At 39.3% G+C, this 25,972-nt stretch overlaps 1 protein-coding gene across 13 annotated transcripts in view; it reads right to left on the bottom strand.

Moving 5' to 3' along the window:
• The window catches only part of CASK (calcium/calmodulin dependent serine protein kinase), a 357,703-nt gene that overhangs the window by 32,588 nt on the left and 299,143 nt on the right, over positions 1 to 25,972 (bottom strand). For 7 of the 13 annotated variants that reach the window (XM_027608009.2, XM_027607997.2, XM_027607996.2 and 4 more), the window contains 5 exons: positions 11,626 to 11,704; positions 5,616 to 5,701; positions 4,457 to 4,525; positions 1,670 to 1,738; positions 224 to 259 (listed from right to left, as the gene is read on the bottom strand). In XM_027608009.2, the coding sequence (XP_027463810.1) occupies positions 224 to 259; positions 1,670 to 1,738; positions 4,457 to 4,525; positions 5,616 to 5,701; positions 11,626 to 11,704 (339 nt within the window). The remainder of the gene's footprint in view (positions 1 to 223; positions 260 to 1,669; positions 1,739 to 4,456; positions 4,526 to 5,615; positions 5,702 to 11,625; positions 11,705 to 25,972) is intronic. The other 6 variants (XM_027608005.2, XM_027608002.2, XM_027608003.1 and 3 more) reach the window with 2 other exon arrangements.

The raw sequence follows: 25,972 nt of genomic DNA, 5'->3' as shown, positions 1-25,972 counted from the left end.
ATCAGGTTGAAATTACAATAACCATCACAGCTACAAAGATGTGAGGAAAAAAATCCTTATAGAAAATTAGTCATGTGTAATGTGTTAAAATGAAATGGTACAAGCTCTCAATGCTTAAATGTTATGGTCCAAAATGCAGACATTATGGGATGGAAAGGGTTAATAAAGGATTGGCTATTAGCAGCTCAGTTTAGAGAAGTTTCTATAGAGGATATCTATTCACCTGTCGTCCTTTTGGTTGGGTAGTTGATGGCAAGTCCTGTAGAATAAAGCCAACCCAGGAGAAAAATTTTCATTTACTTTTCGAGAGTACAAGGTAATTTGTGTGTTCTGTTACAATATGGTTAAAAAATGAGCTAGATTTCAGTTGTAAAGAGATCATATACATTATTCCATTTCTCAGAAATGTTGAGTTATCGAAAAAAATCAAACCCAGGCCATTTAGCAGCAAGCTGAGGAAAGCAGGTAAGTTTAAGCAAGAGAGAAAATGTGTTCTTAAGAAACAACTCAGCATCTTCAACACAAAAGCCACTGTGAGTGAAACGGCCCTATCAGAAACAAAAACAAAACCCCCCAAAAAAGAGCCCTTTTTAACTTAGTCACTGCAGTCATTTCAGTTTTGAGAAATTCAATGGCTATATGGATTTTCACCATCTTCAAAGTATTACATGTTAAACTATTATAAACGAATTCCTTTGGTAGCCTATTTGGAAGTTAAAAACAAAGGTCGTTAGGAAATTTTCCTCCATAATTTCTCTTACTGATATCATTCCATTCGAGATGATCTCTAAATTACTGACAATTTTATCTGATTAAAGGTAGTTGATGTGTTTTTAAAGGGCACGTGGATAGCAAACGAGCGATACTGCTGCATTTAGTGAAACTCGCAGTACGTTTCAACAGCAATATCAGCAACTTAAGATTTTGTTACCCCAAAAGATCAGACGCTTGCACCTTAAGTGCTTCCATTTAAGTAAATGAAAAACAATTTTTTTCATATTCCAAAATGAATAGTTCTGAAAAAAAGTGGTAAAATTCCAAGTTCAAGTCAAAATATCAAGTACTTTGTGTTAAAGATGTGATAACAGCGTGGCTTAAGTGCAGTTGGAAGCCAGTTCCTTTTGCTTTTCATATCCAGGCAAGGCTTATAATTCACAAAAATATGTGCACGGACCACAATAACAGAGGGCACACCAATTCATAACGTAGATAGCGGAAACTACAACAGGTTGCTGATATCACTCAGAATAGACAACTACAAAGCCCGAGAATACCCAGATGCCTACTCTGCAAAATCCTTCTGTTTCTTCATCTTTCTCCAATTAAAAAAAAAATTTAGAAATTTCAACAAATTGTCACTTCATATATCCTTTGCATTAAGTCTGAGCCAAGTCAGAGATGCTAAGTGGGGTGACACGGAAATATTTTGAGCGTGACCAAAGCGATCTCGAACGCCAGTTCTTCCAATTTAACTAATCAAAGGGATTTTTTTTTTTCACGAGAAGAAAATGTTGAAAAGATTTTCCAGGAGTAAACTGCATTGTAGCTGTAGTAGCCTTGTATGTTGGCAGAAGACAGTATTTGCACTGAACACATGTAACTAGAACACTCATGGCGGGTGGCCCCAACAGAATTGCCACACTTTGCTGTGTGGAGCTAGAGTTCTTACCGAAACAGAATTGTTAGTGCTGCTATGACCATTAGCTGGGGACTGCCTGGAAGTGGAGGGGGACTCTCTCTGAAATAAGACACAAGGTTCATTAACACAGAACACAGCGGCACAGACAGAGATATTCACATCAACAGTTCCAACCACAATCTGACAACCGTTTCCTCTGGGGTTTGGTTTCGCTGCAAAGGCGCTACACTGACTTACTTGCATGATTTCACGGAAGTATGAAAAAATGTTTGCAGTTGGAGGGTTCACCTATTGTACGCAATGATAGTGTCATTCATGAGAATTTCTGTCCTGTCTCCAGCACTCTATAACCTTGGCTGATTTTAAGTGAGACCCAGAAGAGGGAATTGATATTAAAATCCTATTGAGGACTGTAAAATGATAAATATTACTAAACACTTCTTGTGCTGAAGATCCCAGCTGCCTAATTTTTTTATTCAAAATTAGGTTTGAAAAGTACTTAATAGTTTTTAGGTACCTCAGTGTCACAAATTACTGAATGACTCATTTGAAGTGAAACAAATCTAAAAAAAAAAAAAGAAGAAGAAAAAGACTTCTCAGGTTGTAATCACCTTGGAGTCTTTCCAGGACAAGTATTACTAATGAGGGTAAAAGATAGACATCCACCAGAGAAGAAACCTTTATTCTTTAGATCATTTTAGGAGACTGATTAAAACAATAACCTTGAGCCTCTAAAAATATTACACTTCTGGCAAAGGTCCCAGGAGGCACAGCCACTCTCCCTAGATCCGTGGTCCTCGGTCACACTCTCTAGACTGTGTGAGGCACCTGCAATCCTTTCTGGGCTCCATTCCCTTATTGTCCAAATCAGCTTTAATGATGAGCACGAGGAGAGGAAGAAAATATGCACTGTAGCATTTCTGGTTTAGTGGAGTTCTTTGAAACCTTTGAAGTGTACATGTCTGCTCAAAAGACACTTGTTTTTGCTAGAAGACAGACAGAAAACTTCTGGAGCTTGTTAGCTTTTTGAATAATAGGCTCCCTTAGACAAGCATTCTCAAATGCTCATGAGCAGATTGGTTTCTAGGTGCCAACCCCAGAGACTCAAGTCAGCACAGCCAGCGTGAGGGCAGGGGTCTCCCCTCTCTTGCCCGGGGGATGCTGATATGGGTGGCCAGCGAGCCCTTCTTTGGGAAGTACTGCCCTAGCTGGGAAGAGTCCAACCACAGGCTTGAATTCTGCCAGAACACGGGAGGGTCAAACAGGTTGGGGGTAGGGAGGAGGGGAGTATCATTTTTTCTACTCTTCAGAGATAAAGAAGGCAAAGGGGGAGGGCTCTTCTGACTCAAGTGCAGAATTTACATGTGTAATACTGGTCCCACCGTAAAACTAGTTCCACCACTTAAAAAACACAAGAGAAACTTGTATATTAATAACTAACAATATCCCCTAGTTAGTTAGCTAAAAAGACACAGATCAATCGTATTCACTAAATGTCCTCAATGCTGAGAAATGGTATGAAGACCACCTATGATTTTAGAATATTAGAACGTTTCACATGAGAGGCGTGTATGTGACATTCCCTCTTCCCCGGAAGGTTTGTGTTCTAGGTTACAAATTTCAAAACTGTGACTCCTGGAGCAGAAGTAGCTCTGCATTTTCTTTTGAAATACAGTTATTAATTGAAGTTCCAGAGAAAGCCACCAAGAGGAGCTCAAAACCTGATAGAACGGAAACCCCAACTGCCATGGTGCACTAAAAAATATCCTTGACCAAACTACAAATTCTTAGACATATCTTCGATAGGTTTAGAGAACAAAACATAAAGCCTCTTGAGTTTGCTTCTGAGATCTACAGCATTCCTGGGGCCTGGAAGAGGCATCGTAATTTCTCCCTCGACTTCTCCAGAGTACAAATTCAATTTTCTAGATAAGTTCCAATAAGTTATTTGTCAGTCTTGAAAATTAACTGTAGGAGGTGTGTACTTCACACTGATGTACACAGACTTGGAAGATGCACACGAAAAGAACAAGCTTCAAATAATTAAGCTCAAGCTGAATGTGCAATGACTGAAGGATGACAGACCCTTCATGCCAGTCTGTATTTCCAGATATAAAAAGAATAGATTTTGGAATCTCATTTAATGACTGACATGAAACTGAATAATACAGGGTGGAGAGCTACAATTTCTATAGGATATACCAACCGTTAGAAAGAAACTTTGGGGTTGTATTACCCTAGAAAACTTACTTATCAATCACATAGTGTTCCAAATTGAAACGATTTCACAGAAGGTTGCAAAAACTTCTACTCTCGGAAAGTCAGTTATCAACTCCTCACAGACTTAACATCTGTCCAGGGACTTCTCACAGTTTTGTTTTTTTTTTTTTTTTAAACACCCCGATCTTAACAGATCACTTCTCAAATTCTTGGAAAGAAGAACTATCTGTGTGATTTCTTAATAAGGGAAGTGAATGTACTTCCTGGAAATATTATTGCAATTATCTTTCTTTTTTTCCTCAGAGATGCTATTTGTTCTTACTAAGCCTTCTGTCATTACTTGGAGCCCCTCTAGATTTTGCTGCGATCCCAGCCTGCAGACAGTTAAAGTGCTGAGGAGATCCCCATGGAAGCAGGGCTGAGTAGGTGAATGGAACCTACTCTGTTCCGTTATCTTTGTTGTAAAATTGGTGTGCAGTGATCAACAGCACAGGCAGAAACAACTTCCCAGAAAGCCAAAACATTCAGCCATCAGCAGACAGTTAGTTAAGAACCCAGAGGAGACAGGGGTGGCGGGGGTTGCGCAAGAGCCATTACCTCACAGGATGATGACTGAGTGCGGTAACTTGGCACGATCTTGAAGGTGATACTCCCCCGCATTTCCCGCTGGAGGCAGAAGAAAGGAGAGCTCTCTTAACACACAAATGTTGCACACAAAGACATGTGAGAAACCACCCGAAATGTGTGCGTGTGTGTGTGTGTGTGTGGTAATTAATGCAAGCCAGCTGAGCATGCAGGGGCCTAAAATGAAATGGACATAGAAGGTAGGGGCTGCTCACATACACTGTTCTCGGGAGAAACCCTGCAAAGTCAAGGCCGATTGCCTGGTTTGCGCAGCAGCAGTGGAACAGACTTCCGGCGGTTCCCTTTTTATAGACACACATGCAGAAACCTCTAAGTGCCTTTCAAAAATGAGCATGGATTGAGCCAGACAACAGAATAAGTAATTACACGAAAATGATATTTGGTCTGCTGCGTGGTGATGGTGTACTCCGTTCAATTTGCTTTTTCTTTCATAACGTTGGCCTCACGGTTTTTGCTGTCATGAGTCTGTGTGCTTATTTCACACCTAAGAGATAGCCATGGCTTGGGAGCCCGCTGCGTTGTAGCAGGAAGACGGCCCAGGACCAGAGGTCCCAGACATCTGCCTCTGCTCCGGACGGCAGTGAGCACAGGCCAGGGGCTACCAGCCTGCTTTTTTAATGCAAGGCCAATTGTGAACACAGATTTTGGATATGTATGGTCAAAAACAGCTGGGTCTACTCTGTCTTTCCTTCCCTCTGTGCTGCAGAGAGATCCAATGCACCTGGCTATGACTCAGCTAAACAGGAATACGGCTCCTGACGTTGCTGATGTCAGCAGGATGGAGGTCGGTGAGAGACTAGTTCACATATACGCACAACTGGAAAGGTTATCTTCACACATTTGCTCAGTAAGAAACAGGAGATCAAGGAGGAAAGGAGAGCGTCGAGGCCCACGCTGCTCGATGGGCAAGAGGTTTCCAAGCTCTGTTGCACGTAAACAGTTTCCCAGTTGTCACTTCTTATGAATGTTGTAGAAATTCAAGTCCACACCAATGGTGGGATCAGAAATACTCTAATTACAAAAGAATACCGCTTATTCGTGCATTAAAAAACAAGCTAACAAACTGAAAGTCAGTCTTGGAACAAAGACAGAGAAACCTGCATGCACTCACAAGCATTTTCTGCAGCTGTTCCACTGTTTGGTTAGCCACACTGATGCCATTAATTTCTCGAATCTCATCACCAACATGAAGTGTGCCTAAAGAAATGACACAATTATAAACACGAAATGATATATGTATCATTTATAACAAAATCCAAAGGCAGCAATGTAAGTAATTAAAAAAATTAAGCTAACGATTGAAGTCCAGTGTTTCAGAAACAGGTACAGATTTGGCTCATGTGGTAAACTCACCAAAACAGATATATCTACTTACGGAAGACACACTTTCGAAAGATGGCTGCAGAAATCTGCTTATTTCTCTGAGAGAGGCACTGTGTATCATGGTTTAAAATGACAGTTTCTAGATCTAGATTGTCTGGGGGCAAATTTCAGCTACATCCCTTACCAGCTTTAAGATCATGGGTAGGTTACCAAAACGTTCCATGTCTCAGTTTTCAACATTTACAAAATGGAGATAAAAATAGTACCTATTTCATATGTTTGCCTTGAGGATTAAGTTAGTTTAATACACATAGAAGAATCAGAAGTGTTCATGGCACATAGTAAAGTACCACTGAAGCGTCTGTTATCATTTTCTACTATTCTCATCACGATTATCTACCAAATGTGATACAGAGAATTGTGATAATACCTGTATAACACTAAACGTACATTAGACCAAACACAGTCCTTTTATAATAATTTGGTAGGCATTTCAGGGTCCTCTAATACTTCAATTGGAAAGAGTGACCAAGAACCGATGCTTAAATAGAGTTATGTGAAATTTTACTTCCTTATTTATAAACTGTGCATATGTTTACATACTGGCTGGACATTGTTACGAAAAGCTCACAGCATCTTTTAGAGGTACATACTAAAATGCACATAAAGAAAATAAGACCCCTGAGATTTACTTCAAAATAATCCATGGGGGTGGACAGTAGGGGAAGGTACAGATGACACTGGTGTGGCCATGAATTAACAGTGACTCTAGTGGGTAATGGGTACGCGAGTGATTGCGTCACTCTTCTTTCCACTTTTCTCTACTTGAGCTCACTGCACTATTCTCTCTACTCATGTTTGAAAATTAACATAATAAAATAAAAGTCTGGGGACTTTTGCTTCCAGTGTGGCTGGTCAGTCACTGGAAGACGTTCTCACAACTGTATCTCACCTAGGGTACACCTCTTGAAGTGTTACTGGTCTCACAAAAGGAGGACGAATTCTAAGAGCACTTCCTACTTCCATCCCTACCATCCACTCCACACGAAAACCCGTGAGCTGGCTCCAGAGTGGTGGCAAACTAAGGGTGGAATGAAACAGTGGAAAGGGTAGATGCCACAGTAGCATTGCCTGCTAGCTGGATTCTGAGCCTTGGGCCAACAGCAAGGGACAGAAGTTGACCCCAGGAATCTGGAGGGAGGCAAGATCCATATTGGTGGCACTCCACGGAAACTAGTAGAAGAGGCAACAAACTCTCTCTGGAGGAAAGTGTACCCAGTTTAGGCCTACAGGACTTCCACTAATTAGGACAAACAAAAGCTCACAATCAAAGGTCACCAAACATACAATAAGGCAAACTACTATGTGAGTCATCAGAAACAGAAAAAAAAAATTTAAATCGTCAAGGAGGACAGATACTAGAATGATATGATACAGAATATAAAAAAGCTACATATTAAATATTAGGAAAAAAAAGGGCCTAATTGCAAGGATGAGAATGCAACAAGAGACTATCAGATGTGAACAGATAGATTTGAAAATAAAAGTAAGAACAAGTGACTAGTACTTCTAGAAAAGAAAAATATAACTGGTGATATAAACCAGTGAATGGATGAGTTGAACAGGAATTCAGATATGGCTGAAGAGAGTTTCAGTGAACTGGAAGATACAACTAAATAAATTACCTAGAATGCAGGCCAGAGGAATGAGGGAAAATAGGAAATAAGAAATAAAGAAAAATAGGAAAAAAATTAAGAGATACAGAGGGAATATCTAACACACGTCTAGTGGAGTTCAGAAGGAGAGAATATGGAGAATGCAGAAGAGGCAATATTTGAGGAAATAATGGTTGTAAACTTTACTGAACTGATGGAAACATGTTTATGCAATCCAGGAAGAATAATGTATCCTAAACAGGATAAATAAAGAGAAAGCCATGCTGGAAGGTAGTAAAACTATAGAACATCTAAAGACAAAGATCTTCCCCCCCCCGCTAAAGACAAAGTTCTTAAAACAACCAGAGAGAAAGGAGAGATCACCTACAAAGCAAGGACAATTGTAGTGACATCAGGCTTCCCAATGTCAAACAATGGATGCCAAAATACAACAGAATGGTAACCATTAGCCTAAAATTGTGCTCTCAGCAAAAATAATCTTCAAGATTGAGGCTGAAATAAAATACTTACAGATAAATACCACCTGAGAGTTTATTAGCAGGAGACTAGCACTAAAGGAACTTCTAAGGATGTACTTTAGGAAGAAGGAAAATACTCCCCAAAGGATCGTCTGAGATTTAAGAAGGAATAGTGAGTTTATACCTGAAACTAATATACCAAACACTTGTATGTTAACTATACTAGAAATAAGATAGAAGGAATGGTGAGTAAATAAAATCATAAACATTTATGTAAATCCAAACAAAAATGGTCATATTTTAATAGTAATTTCAAATTTGTGAATTTAGAACAGGACAGAACTCAAATACTGGGCAAGAATAATATGTAAGTCAGGAGTGTGATCAGATTTAGTGTTCCAATGTCTTTGTATTCTTTGGGAGTGGGGTTAAGATACTGTTTCACTTTAGTATACATAATGTTAAATATGCAGGATAAAATTTCAAGGTAACCACCTAAAAACAGAAATAGAGTGCTGAAATTCTAGACTACCAGGGGAAAAAAATGGAACAAAAAAATGAACAAGAAAATCAATAAAAAAATGGAATATAAATTAAAAAGATGACAGAAATCATCACAATAAATATTAATGGACTAACCTTGTCCATTAAAAGACAGTGATCATCAGAGTGCATTAAAAAATGAAAAACTCAGCTTAAAAAATTCTGATGCATACAAGCACAGAATGGTTGGAAATAAAAGGATGGAAGAAGACATGCTGGCAGATACTAAAATAAAGTTGGGATAAGTATGTTAATATTAGATAAATAGGTTTTAAATAGAAAGTATCAGTAAGGATAGAAATGGTGACCAGGTATTTCTAGGCACCTAATTAGACAGCTTCAAATATATAAAGCCAAAATGGAGAGATCTATAGATAGAAATTGAAAAACTCTACTATGATAGTGAGATATTTCAGCAATTACCGATAGGTGAGACAGACAAAAATATTAGTCAAGATACAGAAGATGTGAACAAAAAAATTAACCCCAAGCCAATCATCATATAGAGAACTCTCCATGCAACAGTTAAAGAATAAACATTCTTCTTAAGTACACATGGATTATTTAAAAAACCGATTAAAGTCCTATGCCATCAAGCAAGTCTCAACAAACCTCAAAGAAATTGTAGCATACAGACCATACTCTGACCACAGTGCAATTAAGTTAGAAGTAAATTATAAAAAGATACAAAGAAAATCTTCTTAGATGTGGTATGTAAAAAACACTTCTAAATAAATGTGGGTCAATGAAAGATACCATAATAGGAATTTAAGAGTACTTAGAACTGAATTACAATAAAGATGCTTTATAATAAAACTGGTGGGATATAGATAAATGAGTACTTAGGGTAGAGTTTAGACTCAGATGCATTATATTAGAAAAAAAAAAGACTGGGATAAATGCACTAAGTGTCTAATTAAGAAAGTTAGATAAAACCAATAGGAAGTAGAATGAAAGAGATAATAGAAATCAGGTCACAAAACAATGAAATAGAAAACAAACATACAACGGAGAGAATTAAGAGAACCCAAAGTGGGTTTTTGAACAAACCCCTGGCAAAGTTGATTAAAAGAAAAAAGACAAGGCATGGATAAACAATTTTAAGAATGAACAAGGGGACATAATTATAGAGATGGCAGGGAATAAAAAGGTAAGAGAACACTATGCAGAAGCTTACTACAATAATTTTTTAGGACTTAAGTTTTTTAAGGAAAATGTAATTTGCCAAATTTACTCAAGATATAGAAAGCCTGAATAACCTTATGAATGTTAAAGAAATTGAAGCAGTTAAAAAAAGAGTCTTTCCTGGGGTGCCTGGCTGGCTCAGTTGGTAGAGCATACAACTTTTGATCTCAGGGTCATGCGTTCAAGCCCCACAGTGGGTCTAGAGCTTCCTTAAAAAAAAAAAAAAAAGTCTTTTCAAAAAAACCCAAAATCAAAACCAAAACATCAGGCCTTGACAGTGTTATAGGCAAGTTCTACTAAACTTTAAAGGTATGAATCATTCCAATATTCTACAAAGTCTTTCAGAGAACTCATGAAGGGAGAAGGCTCTCCACATCATTTTATGAGGCAATGTAACTTTGAAACTAAAATCCAGTAGAGAAAGACAAGACAGGAAAATTAACTACTGGCCAGTCTCACCCATAATTACAAATACAAAAACTCTAAACAAAATATTAGCACACAGAATCCAGCAGTACATACAAAAAAACAAAACAAAACAAAACAACCAAAAAACCACACACAATGAGTAAGCTGGGTTTATCTGAGACATGCAGAAGGGGTTTATCATTAGGAAATCTTCAAAAGTCATTCATTACATTAATAGATAAAAGGAAAAAACCCCCAAATGATCATCTCAGCAGATGAAGAGCATTTGGTAAGATTCAAAACTCAATCATAATTAAAAGGCTCAGCAACTAAGAATATAAGAGAACTTCCTCAACCCTAATAAAAGGCGTCTCACTAAAATTCTACAGTAAATGGTATTCTTCGTGGGGAATCATGGGAAAGCTACCTTTCAAAAACAAGACTAGGAGGAGGAGGTCCACTACACCACTTCTATCAGAGATGGCAGGTCCTAGTCACACAGTAATATAAGAAAAAGAGATTACAGAAACGATGTTGTGACTTCACTGAATTTATAGCATATTATTAAAATAAGAAACAGAAAATTCATCCTGGAGTCTAAAACCAATTCTCCCATGTGAGCGCTGTCTACTCCTGCAGCCTATAAAGATTCCCCTGAAGGCAGCAGTGATGCTGGACATCATCTGTGTCCATTCCTTACTTCTTGCTCTCTGGGGTTAAGGAAAAAGTAAAGAGGGTGCTAAGGAAAAAAAAAAAAAAAAGAACAACCCCCCCGCCCAAAACCCTGATCTGAAAGAAAGGAAGCCTAATTTTCGGACAGGAGAATCATTTCTTGGATCAGCCTGTAAACACTAGCACCTATAACTCAGCCCTTTCAAAGAGGAGGCTACGCCTGCATGTGTAAATCTTGCCCACCTGAGAGTTAAAGTTCCCCTTTCTCAAAAACTCATTCTTTGTTTACTTCAGGCCTTAGTGAAGTCCCTTCTCAGAATGACTGCAATAACTGTAGTAGGTATTAAAAACTTAATCCAGATTAGATAGCTCTTATTTTACTGTTTAATTTTTATATTATTTATCAAACTCTAATTTCCTAATTTACAAAGAGTATATCTCATTCCTGAGTGAGAAATTCATGAACTGTCATTATATATCTCTATCCATGAATGAATGTACATATGTATGTATGTATGTCCCAGAATAGATGCCTTCCATATATCCGGGGGCCAGGTATGATACTTTGCTTTATCCCCCATGGTCTTTCGTAAGTCAGGATCCAAACAGTAATTCAGAGATGTTCCAGTAACAGAACTGTAATATACCCTCCCCTCCCTTAGCCACAGGCTGGAGCATGTACAGATGAATATGAACAAATGGAGACCAACAGTGATTAAAACCAAAGACAGATAATTTAAATAGGTCATTTATGTGGACCACAGATTAAAGATTGTTTACAAGGATCATAAAAAATACTTTCTCCACTAGGCTACAGGAACAGTTAAGGAGGGAAAGAATCACATATGAAACTTACCTTGCCTGTGAATCATGCCCCCGTGCATAATTCTTGCAACAATACAGTGATTTAGCTCATTCATTTTTAAAGTGATTCCCTGTAAAAAGTTAAGTAAAATAGAATTACTATTCCCTTTTATGTTTGTGATTTCACTGTAGATAATTTTATTTACAAAAGTTAGGAAAACATTCAAGAAAATATAGAAAACGAAGGAGGAAAACCATCTGTTACTCCACCATGCCATGACAAAAATGTTATTTTTGGTATTTTGATTGCTATAATAATAGTAATACATACATTCTATATTGTGTTTTTTTTTAAAAAAGATTTATTTTTAGAGAGAGAGAGAGAACACAAGCAGGAGCGGCAGAAGAAAGGGAGAGAGAATCCCAAGCAGACTCCACACTGACTCCAATGCAGGGCTTGAGCCCACGACCCCGGAGATCATGACCTGAGCTGAAATTAAGAGTTGGGCATTTGACCAACACCTTAGTGCCCCTTAATGTGTACAATTTGGTAAGTTTGACATATGTATACATGTATGAAACCATTACCATAATGAGGAGCATGAAATATCCATCACCCCTAAAAACTTCCTTGTGCCCATTGGTAATCTACTCCCATCCCTGCACCCCCCTTCCCCTACCCTATGGCCCCTCATTTGGTAGGTACTCTTTTTTGTTGCTTTTTTAAAATTCACAGTGTTAGGTTTAATCACATTGTCGTATGTATCAATGGTTCATTCTTTGTCCTTGCTGAGTATTCCACTGTATGGATATATCATTTTGTTTATCCATTCATGGACTGAATTTTTCCCCTAGCTTTTGGCTATTAGAAGTTAGCTGTATTCCTGCATTAGTCTCCACTTGGTCATGATGTATTCTTCTTTTGTTAAGATATGGATTTGTTTGAGTCTTTGCATCTATATTCATAGGGATACCAGTCCGTAGTTTTCTTTTCTTGTACTGTCTTTATCTGGTTTTGGCATCAGGGTAAAAATGCTAGACACCTAATAATAATAATAATAATAATAATGTTGAGAAGAATTCCTTCCTTTTCAATGTTTTGGGGAAAGTTTGTGTAGAATTGGTATTATTTCTTTATTATATGTTTGGTAGATTTCACCAGTTATGTCATCTTGGGAGTTTTCTTTGAGGAATGGTTTTTAACTACAAATTCTTTTTTAAAATTTTATTATGTTGTGTTAGTCATCATACATTACATCATTAGTTTTTGATGTAGTGTTCCATGATTCATTGTTTGCATGTAACACCCAGTGCTCCATGCAATCCATGTTCTCCTTAATACCCATCACTGGGCTAACCTAGTCCCCACCCCCCTCCCTCTAAAACCCTCAGTTTGTTTTTCAGAGTCTGTAGTCTCTCATGGTTCGTCTTCCCCTCTGATTTCCCCCCCTTCATTTTTCCCTTCCTACTATCTTCTCTCTCTCTTTTTTCTTTTTAACATATAATGTATTATTTGTTTCACAGGTACAGGTCTGTGATTCATCAGTCTTACACAATTCACAGCGCTCACCCTAGCACATATCCTCCCCAATGTCCATCACCCAGCCGCCCCATCCCTCCCAACCCCCACCATTCCAACAACCCTCAGACTGTTTCCTGAGATTAAGAGTGTCTTATGCTTTGTCTCCCTCTCTGATTTTGTTTTGCTTCATTTTTTCCTCCCTTCCCCTATGTTCCTGTCTTGTTTCTGAAATTCCTCATATCAGCGAGATCATGATACTTGTCTTTCTCTGATTGACTTATTTCGCTTAGCATAATACCCTTTAGTTCCATCCAAGTCGTTGCAAATGGCAAGTTTTCGTTTTTTTTTTTTTTTTATGGCTGCATCATATTCCATTGTATATATATACATCACATCTTCTTTATCCATTCATCTGTCGATGGACATCTTGGCTCTTTCCACAGTTTGGCTATTGTGGACACTGCTGCTATAAACATTGGGGTGCAGAGACCTCTTCGGATCACTACATTTGTATCTTTGGGGTAAATACCCAGTAATGCAATTGCTGGGTCATAGGGTAGCTCTATTTTCAACTTTTTGAGGAACCTCCATACCGTTTTCCAGACTGGCTGCACCAGCTTGCATTCCCACCAACAGTACAGGAGGGTTCCCCTTTCTCCACATCCTCGCCAACATCTGTTGTTTCCTGACTTGTTAATTTTAGCCATTCTGACAGGTGTGAGGTAGTATTTCACTGAGGTTTTGATTTGGATTTCCCTGATGCCAAGTGATGTTGAGCAATTTTTCATGTGTCTGTTGGCCATGTGGATGTCTTCTTTGCAGAAATATCTGTTCATGTCTTCTGCTCATTTCTTGATTGGATTATTTGTTCTTTGGGTGTTGAATTTGATAAGTTCTTTTTTTTATTTTTTAAAGATTTTATTTATTTATTCGTCAGAGAGAGAGAGAGCGCACACAAGTGGGGGAGTGGCAGAGGGAGGAGCAGGCTCCCTGCTGAGCAAGGAGCCCGATACGGGACTCGATCCCAGGACCCTGGGATCATGGCCTGAGCTGAAGGCAGACGCTTAACTGACTGAGCCACCCAGGCGTCCCGAGTTTGATAAGTTCTTTATAGATTTTGGATACTAGCCCTTTATCTGATATGTCATTTGCAAATATCTTCTCCCATTCTGTTGGTTGTCTTTTGGTTTTCTTGACTGTTTCCTTTGCTGTGCAAAAGCTTTTTATCTTAATGAAGTCCCAATAGTTCATTTTTGCCCTTGCTTCCCTTACCTTTGGCGATGTGTCTAGGAAGAAGTTGCTGCAGCTGAGGTCGAAGAGGTTGCTGCCTGTGTTCTCCTCTAGGATTCTGATGGATTCCTGTCTCACATTTAGGTCTTTCATCCATTTTGAGTCTATTTTTGTGAGTGGTGTAAGGAAATGGTCCAGTTTCATTTTTCTGCATATGGCTGTCCAATTTTCCCAACATCATTTGTTCAAGAGACTGTCTTTTTTCCATTGGACATCCTTTCCTGCTTTGTCAAAGATTAGTTGACCATAGAGTTGAGGGTCCATTTCTGGGCTCTCTATTCTGTTCCATTGATCTATGTGTCTGTTTTTGTGCCAGTACCATACTGTCTTGATGATGACAGCTTTGAAGTCTGGAATTGTGATGCCACCCGCCTTGCTTTTCTTTTTCAACATTCCTCTGGCTATTCAGGGTCTTTTCTGGTCCCATACAAATTTTAGGATTATTTCTTCCATTTCTGTGGAAAAAAAGTTGATGGTATTTTGATAGGGATTGCACTGAATGTGTAGATTGCTTTGGGTAGCACAGACATTTTCACAGTATTTGTTCTTCCAATCCATGAGCATGGAACGTTTTTCCATTTCTTTGTGTCTTCCTCAATTTCTTTCATGAGTATTCTATAGTTTTCTGAGTATAGATTCTTTGCCTCTTTGGTTAGATTTATTCCTAGGTATCTTATGGTTTTGGGTGCAATTGTAAATGGGATCGACTCCTTAATTTCTCCATCTTGTTGTTGGTGTATAGGAATGCCACTGGTTTCTGTGCATTGATTTTATATCCTGCCACTTTACTGAATTCCTGTATGAGTTCTAGCAGTTTTGGGGTGGAGTCTTTTGGGTTTTCCACATGAAGTATAACATCTGCAAAGAGTGAGAATTTGACTTTTTCTTTGCCAATTTGGATGCCTTTGATTTCTTTTTGTTGTCTGGTTGCTGTGGCCAGGACTTCTAATACTATGTTGAATAGCAGTGGTACTAGTGGACATCCCTGCCCCGTTCCTGACCTTAGGGGGAAAGCTCTCAGTTTTTCCCCATTGAGAATGATATTCGCTGTGGGTTTTTCATAGATGGCTTTTATGATATTGAGGTATGTACCCTCTCTCCCTACACTGTGAAGAGTTTTGATCAAGAATGCTGTACTTTGTCAAATGCTTTTTCTGCATTTATTGAGAGGATCATATGGTTCTTGTCCTTTCTTTTATTAATGTCATGTATCCCATTGATTGATTTGCGGATGTTGAACCAAACTTGCAGCCCAGGAATAAATCCCACTTGGTCGTGGTGAATAATCCTTTTAATGTGTTGTTGGATCCTACTGGCTAGTATTTTGGTGAGAATTTTTGCATCCATGTTCATCAGGGATATTGGTCTGTAGTTGTCCTTTTTGATAGGGTCTTTGGTTTTGGGATCAAGGTAATGCTGGCCTCATAAAATGAGTTTGGAAGTTTTCCTTCCATTCCTATTTTTTGAAACAGTTTCAGAAGAATAGGTATTAATTCTTTTTAAAATATTTGGTAGAATTCCCCTGGGAAGCCATCTGGCCCTGGGCTCTTGTTTGTTGGGAGATTTTTGATTACTGCTTCAATTTCCTTGCTGGTTATGGGTCTGTTCAGGTTTCCTATTTCTTCCTGGTTCAGTTTTAGTAGTTTATACGTCTCTAGGAATGCATCCATTTCTTCCAGATTGTCTAATTTGCTGGCATACAGTTGCTCATAATACGTTCTTGTCTTTATATTTCTTTGATGTTGGTTGTGATCTCTCCTCTTTCATTCATGATTTTATTTATTTGGATCGTTTCTCTTTTCTTTTTTGATAAGTCTGGCCAGGGGTTTATCAATCTTATTACTTCTTTCAAAGAACCAGCTCCTAGTTTCGTTGATCTGTTTTTTTTTTTTTTTTTTTGGTTTCTATTTCATTGATTTCTGCTCTGATCTTTATTATTTCTCTTCTCCTGCTGGGTTTAGGCTTTATTTGCTGTTCTTTCTCCAGCTCCTTTAGGTGTAGGGTTAGGTTGTGTATTTGAGACCTTTGTTTCTTGAGAAAGGCTTGTAGTGCTATATACTTTCCTCTTAGGACTGCCTTTGCTGCATTCCAAAGACTGTGAACAGTTGTGTTTTCATTTTCATTTGTTTCCATGAATTTTTTTTTAAAATTCGTCTTTAATTTTCTGGCTGACCCATTCATTCTTTAGTAGGATGCTCTTTAGCCTCCACGTATTTGAGTTCTCTCCCGCTTTCCTCTTGTGATTGAGTTCTAGTTTCAAAGCACTGTGGTCCGAAAATATGCAGGGAATGATCCCAATCTTTTGGTACTGGTTGAGACCTGATTTGTGACCTAAGATGTGATCTATTCTGGAGAATGTCCCATGGGCACTAGAGAAGAATGTGTATTCTGTTGCTTTGGGATGGAATGTTCTGAACATATCTGTGAAGTCCATCTGGTCCAGTGTGTCATTAAAAGCCTTTATTTCCTTGTTGACCTTTTGCTTAGATGATCTGTCCATTTCAGTGAGGGGGGTGTTAAAGTCCCCTACTATTATTGTATTGTTGTCAATGTGTTTCTTTGATTTTGTTATTTACTGGCTTATGCAACTGGCTGCTCTCATGTTAGGGGCATAGATATTTACAACTGTTAGATCTTCTTGTTGGATAGACCCTTTAAGTAGGACATAGTGTCCTTCCTCATCTCTTATTACAGTTTTTGGTTTAAAATCTAATTTGTGTGATATAAGGATTGCCACCCCAGTTTTCTTTTGATGTATATTAGCATGGTAAATGGTTTTCCACCCCCTCACTTTCAATCTGGAGGTGTCTTTGGGTCTAAAATGAGTCTCTTGCAGGCAGCATATCGATGGGTCTTGTTTTTTTATCCAATCTGATACCTTATGTCTTTTGATTGGGGCATTTAGCCCATTTACATTCAGGGTAACTATTGAAAGATAGGAATTTAGTGCCACTGTATTGCTTGTAAGGTGGCTGTTACTGTATATTGTCTCTATTCCTTTCTGGTCTATGTTACTTTTAGGCTCTCTCTTCGCTTAGAAGACCCCTTTCAATATTTCTTGTAGGGCTGGTTTGGCGTTTGCAAATTCTTTTAGTTTTTGTTTGTCCTGGAAGCTTTTTATCTTTCCTTCTATTTTCAATGACAGCCTAGTTGGATATAGTATTCTTGGCTCATATTTTTCTCGTTTAGTTCTCTGATTATATCATGCCAGTCCTTTCAGGCCTGCCAGGTCTCTGTGGAGAGGTCTGCTGCCAATCTAATGTTTCTACCGTTGCAGGTTACAGACCTTTTGTCCCAAGCTGCTTTCAGGATTTTCTCTTTATCTCTGAGACTTTAAGTTTTACTATTAGATGTCGGGGTGTTGATCTATTTTTATTGATTTTGAGGGGGGGGTTCTATGTGCCTCCTGGATTTTGATGCCTCTTTCCGTTCCCAAACTAGGGAAATTCTTTGCTATAATTTGCTCCAATATACCTTCTGCCCACCTCTCTTTCTTCTTCTTCTGGGATCCCAATTATTCTAATATTGTTTCGTCTTACGGTATCACTTACCTCTCGAATTCTGCCCTTGTTATCCAGTATTTATCTTTCTTTTTCTCAGCTTCTTTATTCTCCAACAGTTTGTCTTCTATATCACTAATTCTCTCTTCTGCCTCATTTATCCTAGCAGTTAGAGCCTCCATTTTTGATTGCACTTCATTAATAGCCTTTTTGATTTCAACTTGGTTAGATTTCAGTTTATTTCTCCAGAAAGGGTTTCTCTAGTGTCTTCCATGCTTTTTTCAAGCCCAGCTAGTATCTTTATAATCGTCATTCTGAACTCTAGTTCCGACATCTTACTAATGTCCATACTGATTAGGTCCCTGGCAGTCAGTACTGCCTCTTGTTCTTTTTTTTTGAGGTGTTTTTCTGTCTTCTCATTTTGTCCAGAGGAGAACAGATGAATGAGAATACAAAATGCTAAAAGGGTAACAATGACTCCAGAAAAATATACACTAAACAAATCAGAAGAGACCCAAAACCGGGGGGAAAAGAAAGGGAAAGAAAGAAAGAAAAGAAAAAGAATATGATCAGGCTGGTGAATAGATCAGAGCCACACACTACATTTCGGGTGTATTTTGGTCTGTTAGAAGAAACTGCCTCCCAAAATTTTAAAGAAAGAAAAACTTATAATTGTACAAAAATAAGGGTAAATACAATGAGGGGATGGAATATGACTGTAAAGATGAAAATCATAAAACATTTTATAAAAGGAATTGATAAGATAAAAAGTTGGTTGAAAAAAGAAAGAAGAAAAATTAAAAAAAAAAGGGGGAGAGAATATGATCAGGCAGGAAACTAGAACAAAGCCGCCACACACTAGAGATTTAGGGTATATTTTCGTCTGTTAGAAGAAACCGTATCCCAAAAATTTTAAATAGAGAACAATACCAAAAATAAGGTCAACTACTATGAAGGGATAGATTATGACTCTAAAAATGAAAAATAAAGAAGATTCTTAAAGAAGGGATTGATAGATGTTGGTTGAGAAAGGGAAAAAGAAAAATTAAAAAAAATAGAAAAATAAAAGAAAATTAAAAAAATTACCTTTGAAAGACTAAAGAATAATGGTAAAAAAGCCATGAATTCTATGTGCAGTATTCCCCTAGCGCTGGAGTTCTGCCGTTCTCATTGATTGGTAAACTTGGTCTTAGCTGGCTGTTCTTGCTGATCTTCTGGGGGGAAGGGCCAGCTGCCGTGTTTCCCAAATGTCTTTGCCGGAGGCGGAATTGCCCCGCCCTTGCCGGATCCGGGGTAAGTAATCTGCTCGGGTTTGCTCTCAGGAACTTTTGTTCCCTACAAGCTTTTCATACAGCTTTGGAGGACGAGAGTGAAAATGGCGGCCTCCCAATCTTCTCCCTGGAGGAGCCAAGAACTTGGGGCCCCACTCTTCAGTGTGCCCCCAGAGAAAAGCAGTCAATCACTCCCGTCTCCCCGGTCTCTGGCTGCACTGTGCTCACCCGGCCTGTGACCGAGCATTTCCATCTCTGGCACCTGACCCTGTGTGGAGTCTCCAAACCCAGCAGATTCCTGCGGTGCGTTCCCGCGCCGCTCCTCCCCAGGAAGGAAGGGGAGTCTCCCTGGCTCTGCCGCTTGTTGGGTCCCTGCTGGAGGAGCAGTGGCCCGACTGTGCTGCGGATCATGGTTTATGGCAACCCCGAGCTGAGAGCCCGCGCCTTGGCTCTGTCTCTGCAGCCGGCTTCCCCGCTCCGATACCTGGGAGCTCTGCCGCACTCAGGCACCCCTGGTCTTTCTGTGACCCCAAGGGTCCTGAGACCACACTGTCCCACGAGGGTTCCACCCCCTGCTTAGCCACTGGAGCGACGTCCCTCAGCGGAGCCGACTTCTAAAAGTTCCAATTTTGTGCTCCACTGCTCTATCACTTGCCGGTAGCAGCTGACGGAGACCCCCTCCCCCGCAGTCTATCCTCCCGAATATTGCCTCGAATTCACTTCTCCGCACGTCCTACCTTCCAGAAAGTGGTCGCTTTTCTGTTCAGAGAGTTGCTGCTATTCTTTTCTTCGATCTCCTGTTGCGTTTGTAGGTGTTCAGAATGGTTTGATAACTGTCTGGCTGAATTCCTGGGACCAGATGAAATCTGGGTCTCCTACTCCTCCAAATTCAATTTTTAAATAGTATAGGGCAATTCAGTGTATTCCTTAAGTGAGCTTTGGTGTGCTTCTGTCTTCAGGGAACTTGTCCATTTCATCTAAGTTGCTGAATTTCTTGGCATAAAGTTGTTTATAAGATTTCCTTATATTTTTTATGTCTGTAGATTCTGTAGTAGTGTTACTCTTTTATGCAGGGTACTGGTCATTAGTGTCTTCTTTTTTTCCTGATCAATCTGACCTTCTCAAAAGAAAAAGCTTGTTTTATTTTTTTTCTCTATTCTATTTCATTAATTTCCATTTTGATCTTTATTATTTCTTTTCTTTCACTCACTTTGGGTCTAATGTGCTCTTTTTTGTTCTAGTTTCTTAAGGTAGAAACTGAGGTCATTTAAGATATTTCTTTTCTAATATAGGTGTTTAGTGCTACGCATTTCTCCCTAAGTACTGCTTTCACAGCATCCCAGAAATCCTGGTATGTTGTTGTTTCATTTTCATTCACTTCAAAATATTTTAATTTCCCTTTTGATTTCTTCTTTGATCCACAGGTTATTTAGAATTGTGTTAGTTTTCAAATGCTTGGGGAATTTTCCCAAGGTCTTTCTGTTATTCATCTCCAATTTAATCATAATGTGGTCTGAGAATTATACCTTGATATTAATATAGCCACTCCAGCTTCCTTTTGTTTAATGCCATAATACGTCTTCTTCCATCCTTTTACTTTGAAACTATTTGTCTATGTACAAAGCAATTCTTGTAGGCAATATATAGTTGGGTTTGCTCCCCTCCCCCATCTGACAATCTCTGCTTCTTAATTTGGGGAATTTAGACTATTTGCATTTCACAGGATTATTAACATAGTCAGGTATAAATTTATACCAAATTCTAGCTGATTTTTTCTTTTTTTAAGATTTTATTTATTTATTTGACAGAGAGAGACACAGTGAGAGAGGGAACACAAGCAGGGGGAGCGGGAGAGGGAGAAGCAGGCTTCCCGTGGAGCAGGGAGCCCAATGTGGGGCTTGATCCCAGGATCCTGGGATCATGACCCGGGCCGAAGGCAGACGCTTAACAACTGAGCCACCCAGGTGCCCCTCTTGTTGCTATTTGTTTTTGTTCCATCTGTTCCATGTTCCCTTTTTTCCTCTTTTTCTGCCTTCTTTTGGATTAGCTTATTTTTATTCTATTTTCTCTCCTGTGTTGTCTGATGGGCTATAATTCGGTTTTGTTGTTTCAGTGGTTGCTTCAGGGCTGATGGTATACATCTTTAACTTATCAGAGTCTACCTTCAAGTGATATTATACAATGTCACATATAGTATAAGAACCTTTTAACAGGGGTGCCTGGGTGGCTCAGTCGTTAAGTGTCTGCCTTTGGCTCAGGTCATGATCCTAGGTTCCTGGGATCGAGCTCCGCCATCAGGCTCCCTGCTCTGCGGGAAGCCTGCTTCTCCCTCTCCCACTCCCCCTCTGCTTGTGTTCCCTCTCTTGCTGTGTCTCTGTCAAATAAATAAATAAGATCTTAAAAAAAGAACCTTTTAACAGTATAGTTCTACTTCCTTTCTCCTGACCTTTGTGCTACAGTTATACATTTTACTTTTACATGTAATAAGCCCTCAAACACATTGCTGTTATTTTTGTTTAAATTGCCAATTATCTTTTAAAGATACTTTAATGATCAGGATGTCCTTTAACATTTCTTATACTGTAGGGCTACTGAATTCTTTAAGTTTTGGTATGTCTGAAAATGTTTCTATTTTGCCTTTAGTTTTTGAAACATACCTTTGCTTGGTTTTGAGTTCTAAGACAAAACCTCTCAAGGTTTTGTTTTTTCTTTCAGTACTTTAAAGACACTGTTCTTCTTAACTGTACTGTTTCTGATAAGAAATCTGATGCCACTCTTATCTTTGTTCCTCTGTATGTAACATTTCTTTATGTTTTTAAGATCTTCTATTTATCATGGTTTCTAAACCATTTGATTAAGATGTACCCTGGTGTTTTCTTCTTCATGTTTCTTGGGTTTGGGGTTCACTGTGGTCTTACACCTGAAGATTTATAGCTTTCATTAAGTCTGGAATGTTTTCACCCATTATTTCTTCAAATATCCTTTCTCTCTCTTCTTCACTCTCTTCTCCTTCATAGAATCCAATTAACCATATATGTTAGGCTGCCTGAAGTTGTCCCAGAGCTCAGTGATGCTTTTTTCCTTTTTTTTAGAGAGAGAGAAAGAGAGCACGCGAATGCAAGCAGGGGGGAGGGGCAAAGGGAGAGAGAGAGAATCTTAAGCAGGCTCCACAACCAGCATGGAACCTGATGTGGGGCTCGATCTCATGACCCTGAGATCATGACCTGAGCTAAAATCAAGAGTCAGATGCTTAACCGACTGAGCCACCTAGGCACCCCTGCTTTTTTCATTTTTCAAAAATTCTTTTTCTGTATTTCATTTTGGGTCGTTTCTATTGCCGTATCTTTGAGTTCACTAATCTTTTCTTCTCAAATGTCTGATCTGCCATTAATCCCATTCTGCTAATTCTAATATCTTTGTCAGTTTTGATTATTCACATTTTCAGTCACATTTCCCCCCTTCTTTACATGCCTAGCAATCTTTGATTCAAGGCCAGACATTGTGAATTTTATCTTGCTGCATGCTAGATGTTTTTTTATTCCTTTTTTTAAAAAAGATTTTATTTATTTGAGAGAGAATGAGATAGAGAGAGAGTATGAGAGGGGGGAGGGTCAGAGGGAGAAGCAGACTCCCCACCGAGCAGGGAGCCTGATGCAGGACTCGATTCTGGGACTCCAGGATCATGACCTGAGCTGAAGGCAGTCGCTTAACCAACTGAGCCACCCAGGCGTCCCAAGAAGTTTTTTATTCCTATAAATATTCTTAGGCTTTGTTCTGGGATATAGTTCACTTACTTGGGTCAATTAGTTTGATTCTCTGGGTCTTGCTTTCATGATCTGTTAGGCAAGTCTTGAGCAATTCTGAGCCTAGGGCTAATTATTCCTCCTTACTGAGACAAGATCTTCCTGTGCACTCTCTGCAGTGCCCCACGAATTTGTTTTCCAGGCCAGCTGGTGGCTAATGGGCAGTGAGTATTGGGTACTGTTCCCTCTAATCCTTTTGGATGGTCTTTCCTTGGCTCTGGGTAGTTTCCTCTCATAAATGCACTGATCATAACTCAGATGACTACTTCAGGGGGACCCTCTAGAGATCTCTGGGGTTCTCTCTCTGCACAGCTCTCTCTTCTTCAGTCCTCTGTCCAATGCACTTGACGTGCCTAGGTCTCCTCGGGTTCTCAGCTCTGTCTCCTCAAGTCAGGGTGTCTGCTTGCTCTGCCTCAGCTCCCCCTTCCTGTGCTGTGGCCTGGAAACTCTCTCAAGTCACTAAGGTCAGGCAATCATAGGGCTTACCCTGTGTGCTTCCTGTCTCTTAGGGTTCATTTTCCTTTGTTGCCTGATGTCCAATGTCTTGAAAATTGTTCTTTCATGTAATTTTGTTCGCTTTTACGTTTTTCTTTGGTTATTTCAGGTGAGAGGGTGAATCTGGTCCTTGTTACTCCATCTTGGCCAGAAGTAGAAGCTCCACATATTTAATGCCAGACTACTGGTCTATAGAGATTACTTTTTGTTTTCCTGTTATTCTCTAAGATAAACTTTCATAAGCATATTTTTTGTACTAGACCTGGCTGATCCCACAAATCACATGGGGACCTTTTAAATAATACTGTCTTTTAAACTCACTCTTTGGATTTAGATTCAGGAGGTCTGGAATGGAGCCCAGAAATCTATATTTTTAACAAGTTCCCTTGGTGAAAACCGGTCTTGAATTTGAGATAAGGGTAGGGGGACTGTTTTATCTTCTTCATTGGAGAATAATACTGTGTTGGAAAGCTTCATGAAAATATTTGAACCTTTATAATTTAGACTCTGAATCTGCACAATTCCACAAAAATGTAACTTTGCTTGGTTCCTATTTTGCAGTTCTTAGAAGTGGTAGGCAAGCAATGTGAAAAACTGGTATATCAAAATGTTTCTAGTCCCAATGTTCAACTGTAATGTTCAAGTTTCATTTCCAACTTGTATATTCAATCAGCACGTAGGTTACCAAGAGAGGTGTTCCTGGAGAAATGCTATAAATTAATGTGTAACTTAATCTAATTTCATAAGGGAAATGACAGTATGATGGGGGTTCAATCCTTGAAATTAATAAATTAATGTATTCATTCAACCAATGTTACTGCGATCCTGTTATGTGGGCAGGTACTCTGCTAGGCACATAATGAATGAGACTATTCATTAGTGAATAGACAACAGTGATGAGACAGACAGGGTCTCTTATGACTAGAGGGAAGTTCACCTCAAACCGACTAGAGTTAATAACATTTATTATTTTGTCTGCCCCAAACATTTCTTTGCAGAGAGGAACTGACTCATGTTCTCTCTGTTCCCAAGTCCCCAAATTCCAGGGAAGGGACTGATCCAGCTTGGGATGGGTGCCTACTCATGAACCTACCCCCAGCTTGGGGTAGACTCCTGGCCTTTCCTTGTTTACATAAGCCTTTCCCCTATTGTCCAAGCTAGTTCAAGTCCGGTCTTCATCACTTGCAACTAAGGGAGTCTCAATCAACAGAGTAATTTCAAGGTGAAGTTGCAAATGGGAAAACAAGGGTGTAAATGGGAGTGTATCACCCTTGTAGGGTGGATCTAACATAGTTGGACACATTACAGAAGGTCTGAAAAGCAAAAGAGATCATATAGGCATATCCTGCACAGTAATATAATGCTTTTAATAAGACAGCTAACCAAGCAAATGAAGCTGTATTAAATGTAACAGAGAACTGTATTCCATTATGGAAAATATCTATATTACATCAAATAATTCCCATTTTTATGGCAACCAGTCAAAGGGAGAACTCACACTTTCAGTAGGACCAAAGACAGAACAGAGAAGGGATTTTTTTAAGGAGACTTTTAGGGGAGACTCAGGGCCATTTTATGCCTTCTGAGAAAAGTAACTGAAGGATACACTTTTACTCAGTCTATGGTGTTTAGGTAGTGAGCCTCCATAGAAAAGATCACACAAATGTCATTGGGCTGCTTTAGAATATGATGATCACAGGACACTTCTGGGCCTCCTTCTTGTGGTCCCCTCCAGCTTTCCTGTCTATTTTGCTTGGCTGAACGTCACCACTTCTTGCCTCTTGGACATAGCCTTCTCTCCTTTATAGCTCTACCGTAACTGTTCGTGTTTAGCAACTGTGCTAAACTGCCTACTTATTTGATGCCGGCAGCCCTGGGGAAAGTGAGCTCTGGGAAGGGGCCGTGTCTTACCTGTCGCTACATCACTGGCATCCAACACAGTGATTTGCGCACAGTAGGCACTTAACAAACATTTGCTAAATGAGTGAATGAATAGATAATATGAATAAATGCATATTAGACCTTCAGAGCCAGGTGGGATCTTGGGAGTCATTTAGTCAAGTATGCTTCTGGCAATAATTGCTAAACAAAGTATGAGCAGACTTGAAGTGATCTGCCCAAGGCAGCCAAAGGCTGCAGTTACTGCCTGTGCTCTTAAGCCAGAGGGTTGTTTGGATGGCACCAAAAAGGGGTGAAGTGATTCACATGCCCCCTGCCTACTGCAAGTGCTGAGCAGAGATCAGTGAGAATTACAACTGGAAACATCTAGGCTTGAGGGCTCTCTGGAAATCACAGTCAGAGAATCACTGCTCTGTAGCTCTCCCTTTAATCTGGAAAGCAACTGGGCAACTTTGTTAAGAAGGGAATTTGTTTTGCCATATCCCAATATCCCTCTTCTATGCTCCGAGGGAAAGATATGAATGCGTTGTTTGAATGCCTTTTCCCCTTCTTCCCCCTAAAGATAGGATTCCTCCCCCAAATACGGAACTTTTCCAATAGTCTTTCTCTCAATGGGTAG

This window comes from Zalophus californianus, chromosome X (genome assembly GCF_009762305.2).
Source record: "Zalophus californianus isolate mZalCal1 chromosome X, mZalCal1.pri.v2, whole genome shotgun sequence".
NCBI lineage: Eukaryota > Metazoa > Chordata > Mammalia > Carnivora > Otariidae > Zalophus > Zalophus californianus.
This window is presented reverse-complemented; position numbering and strand designations above follow the sequence as displayed.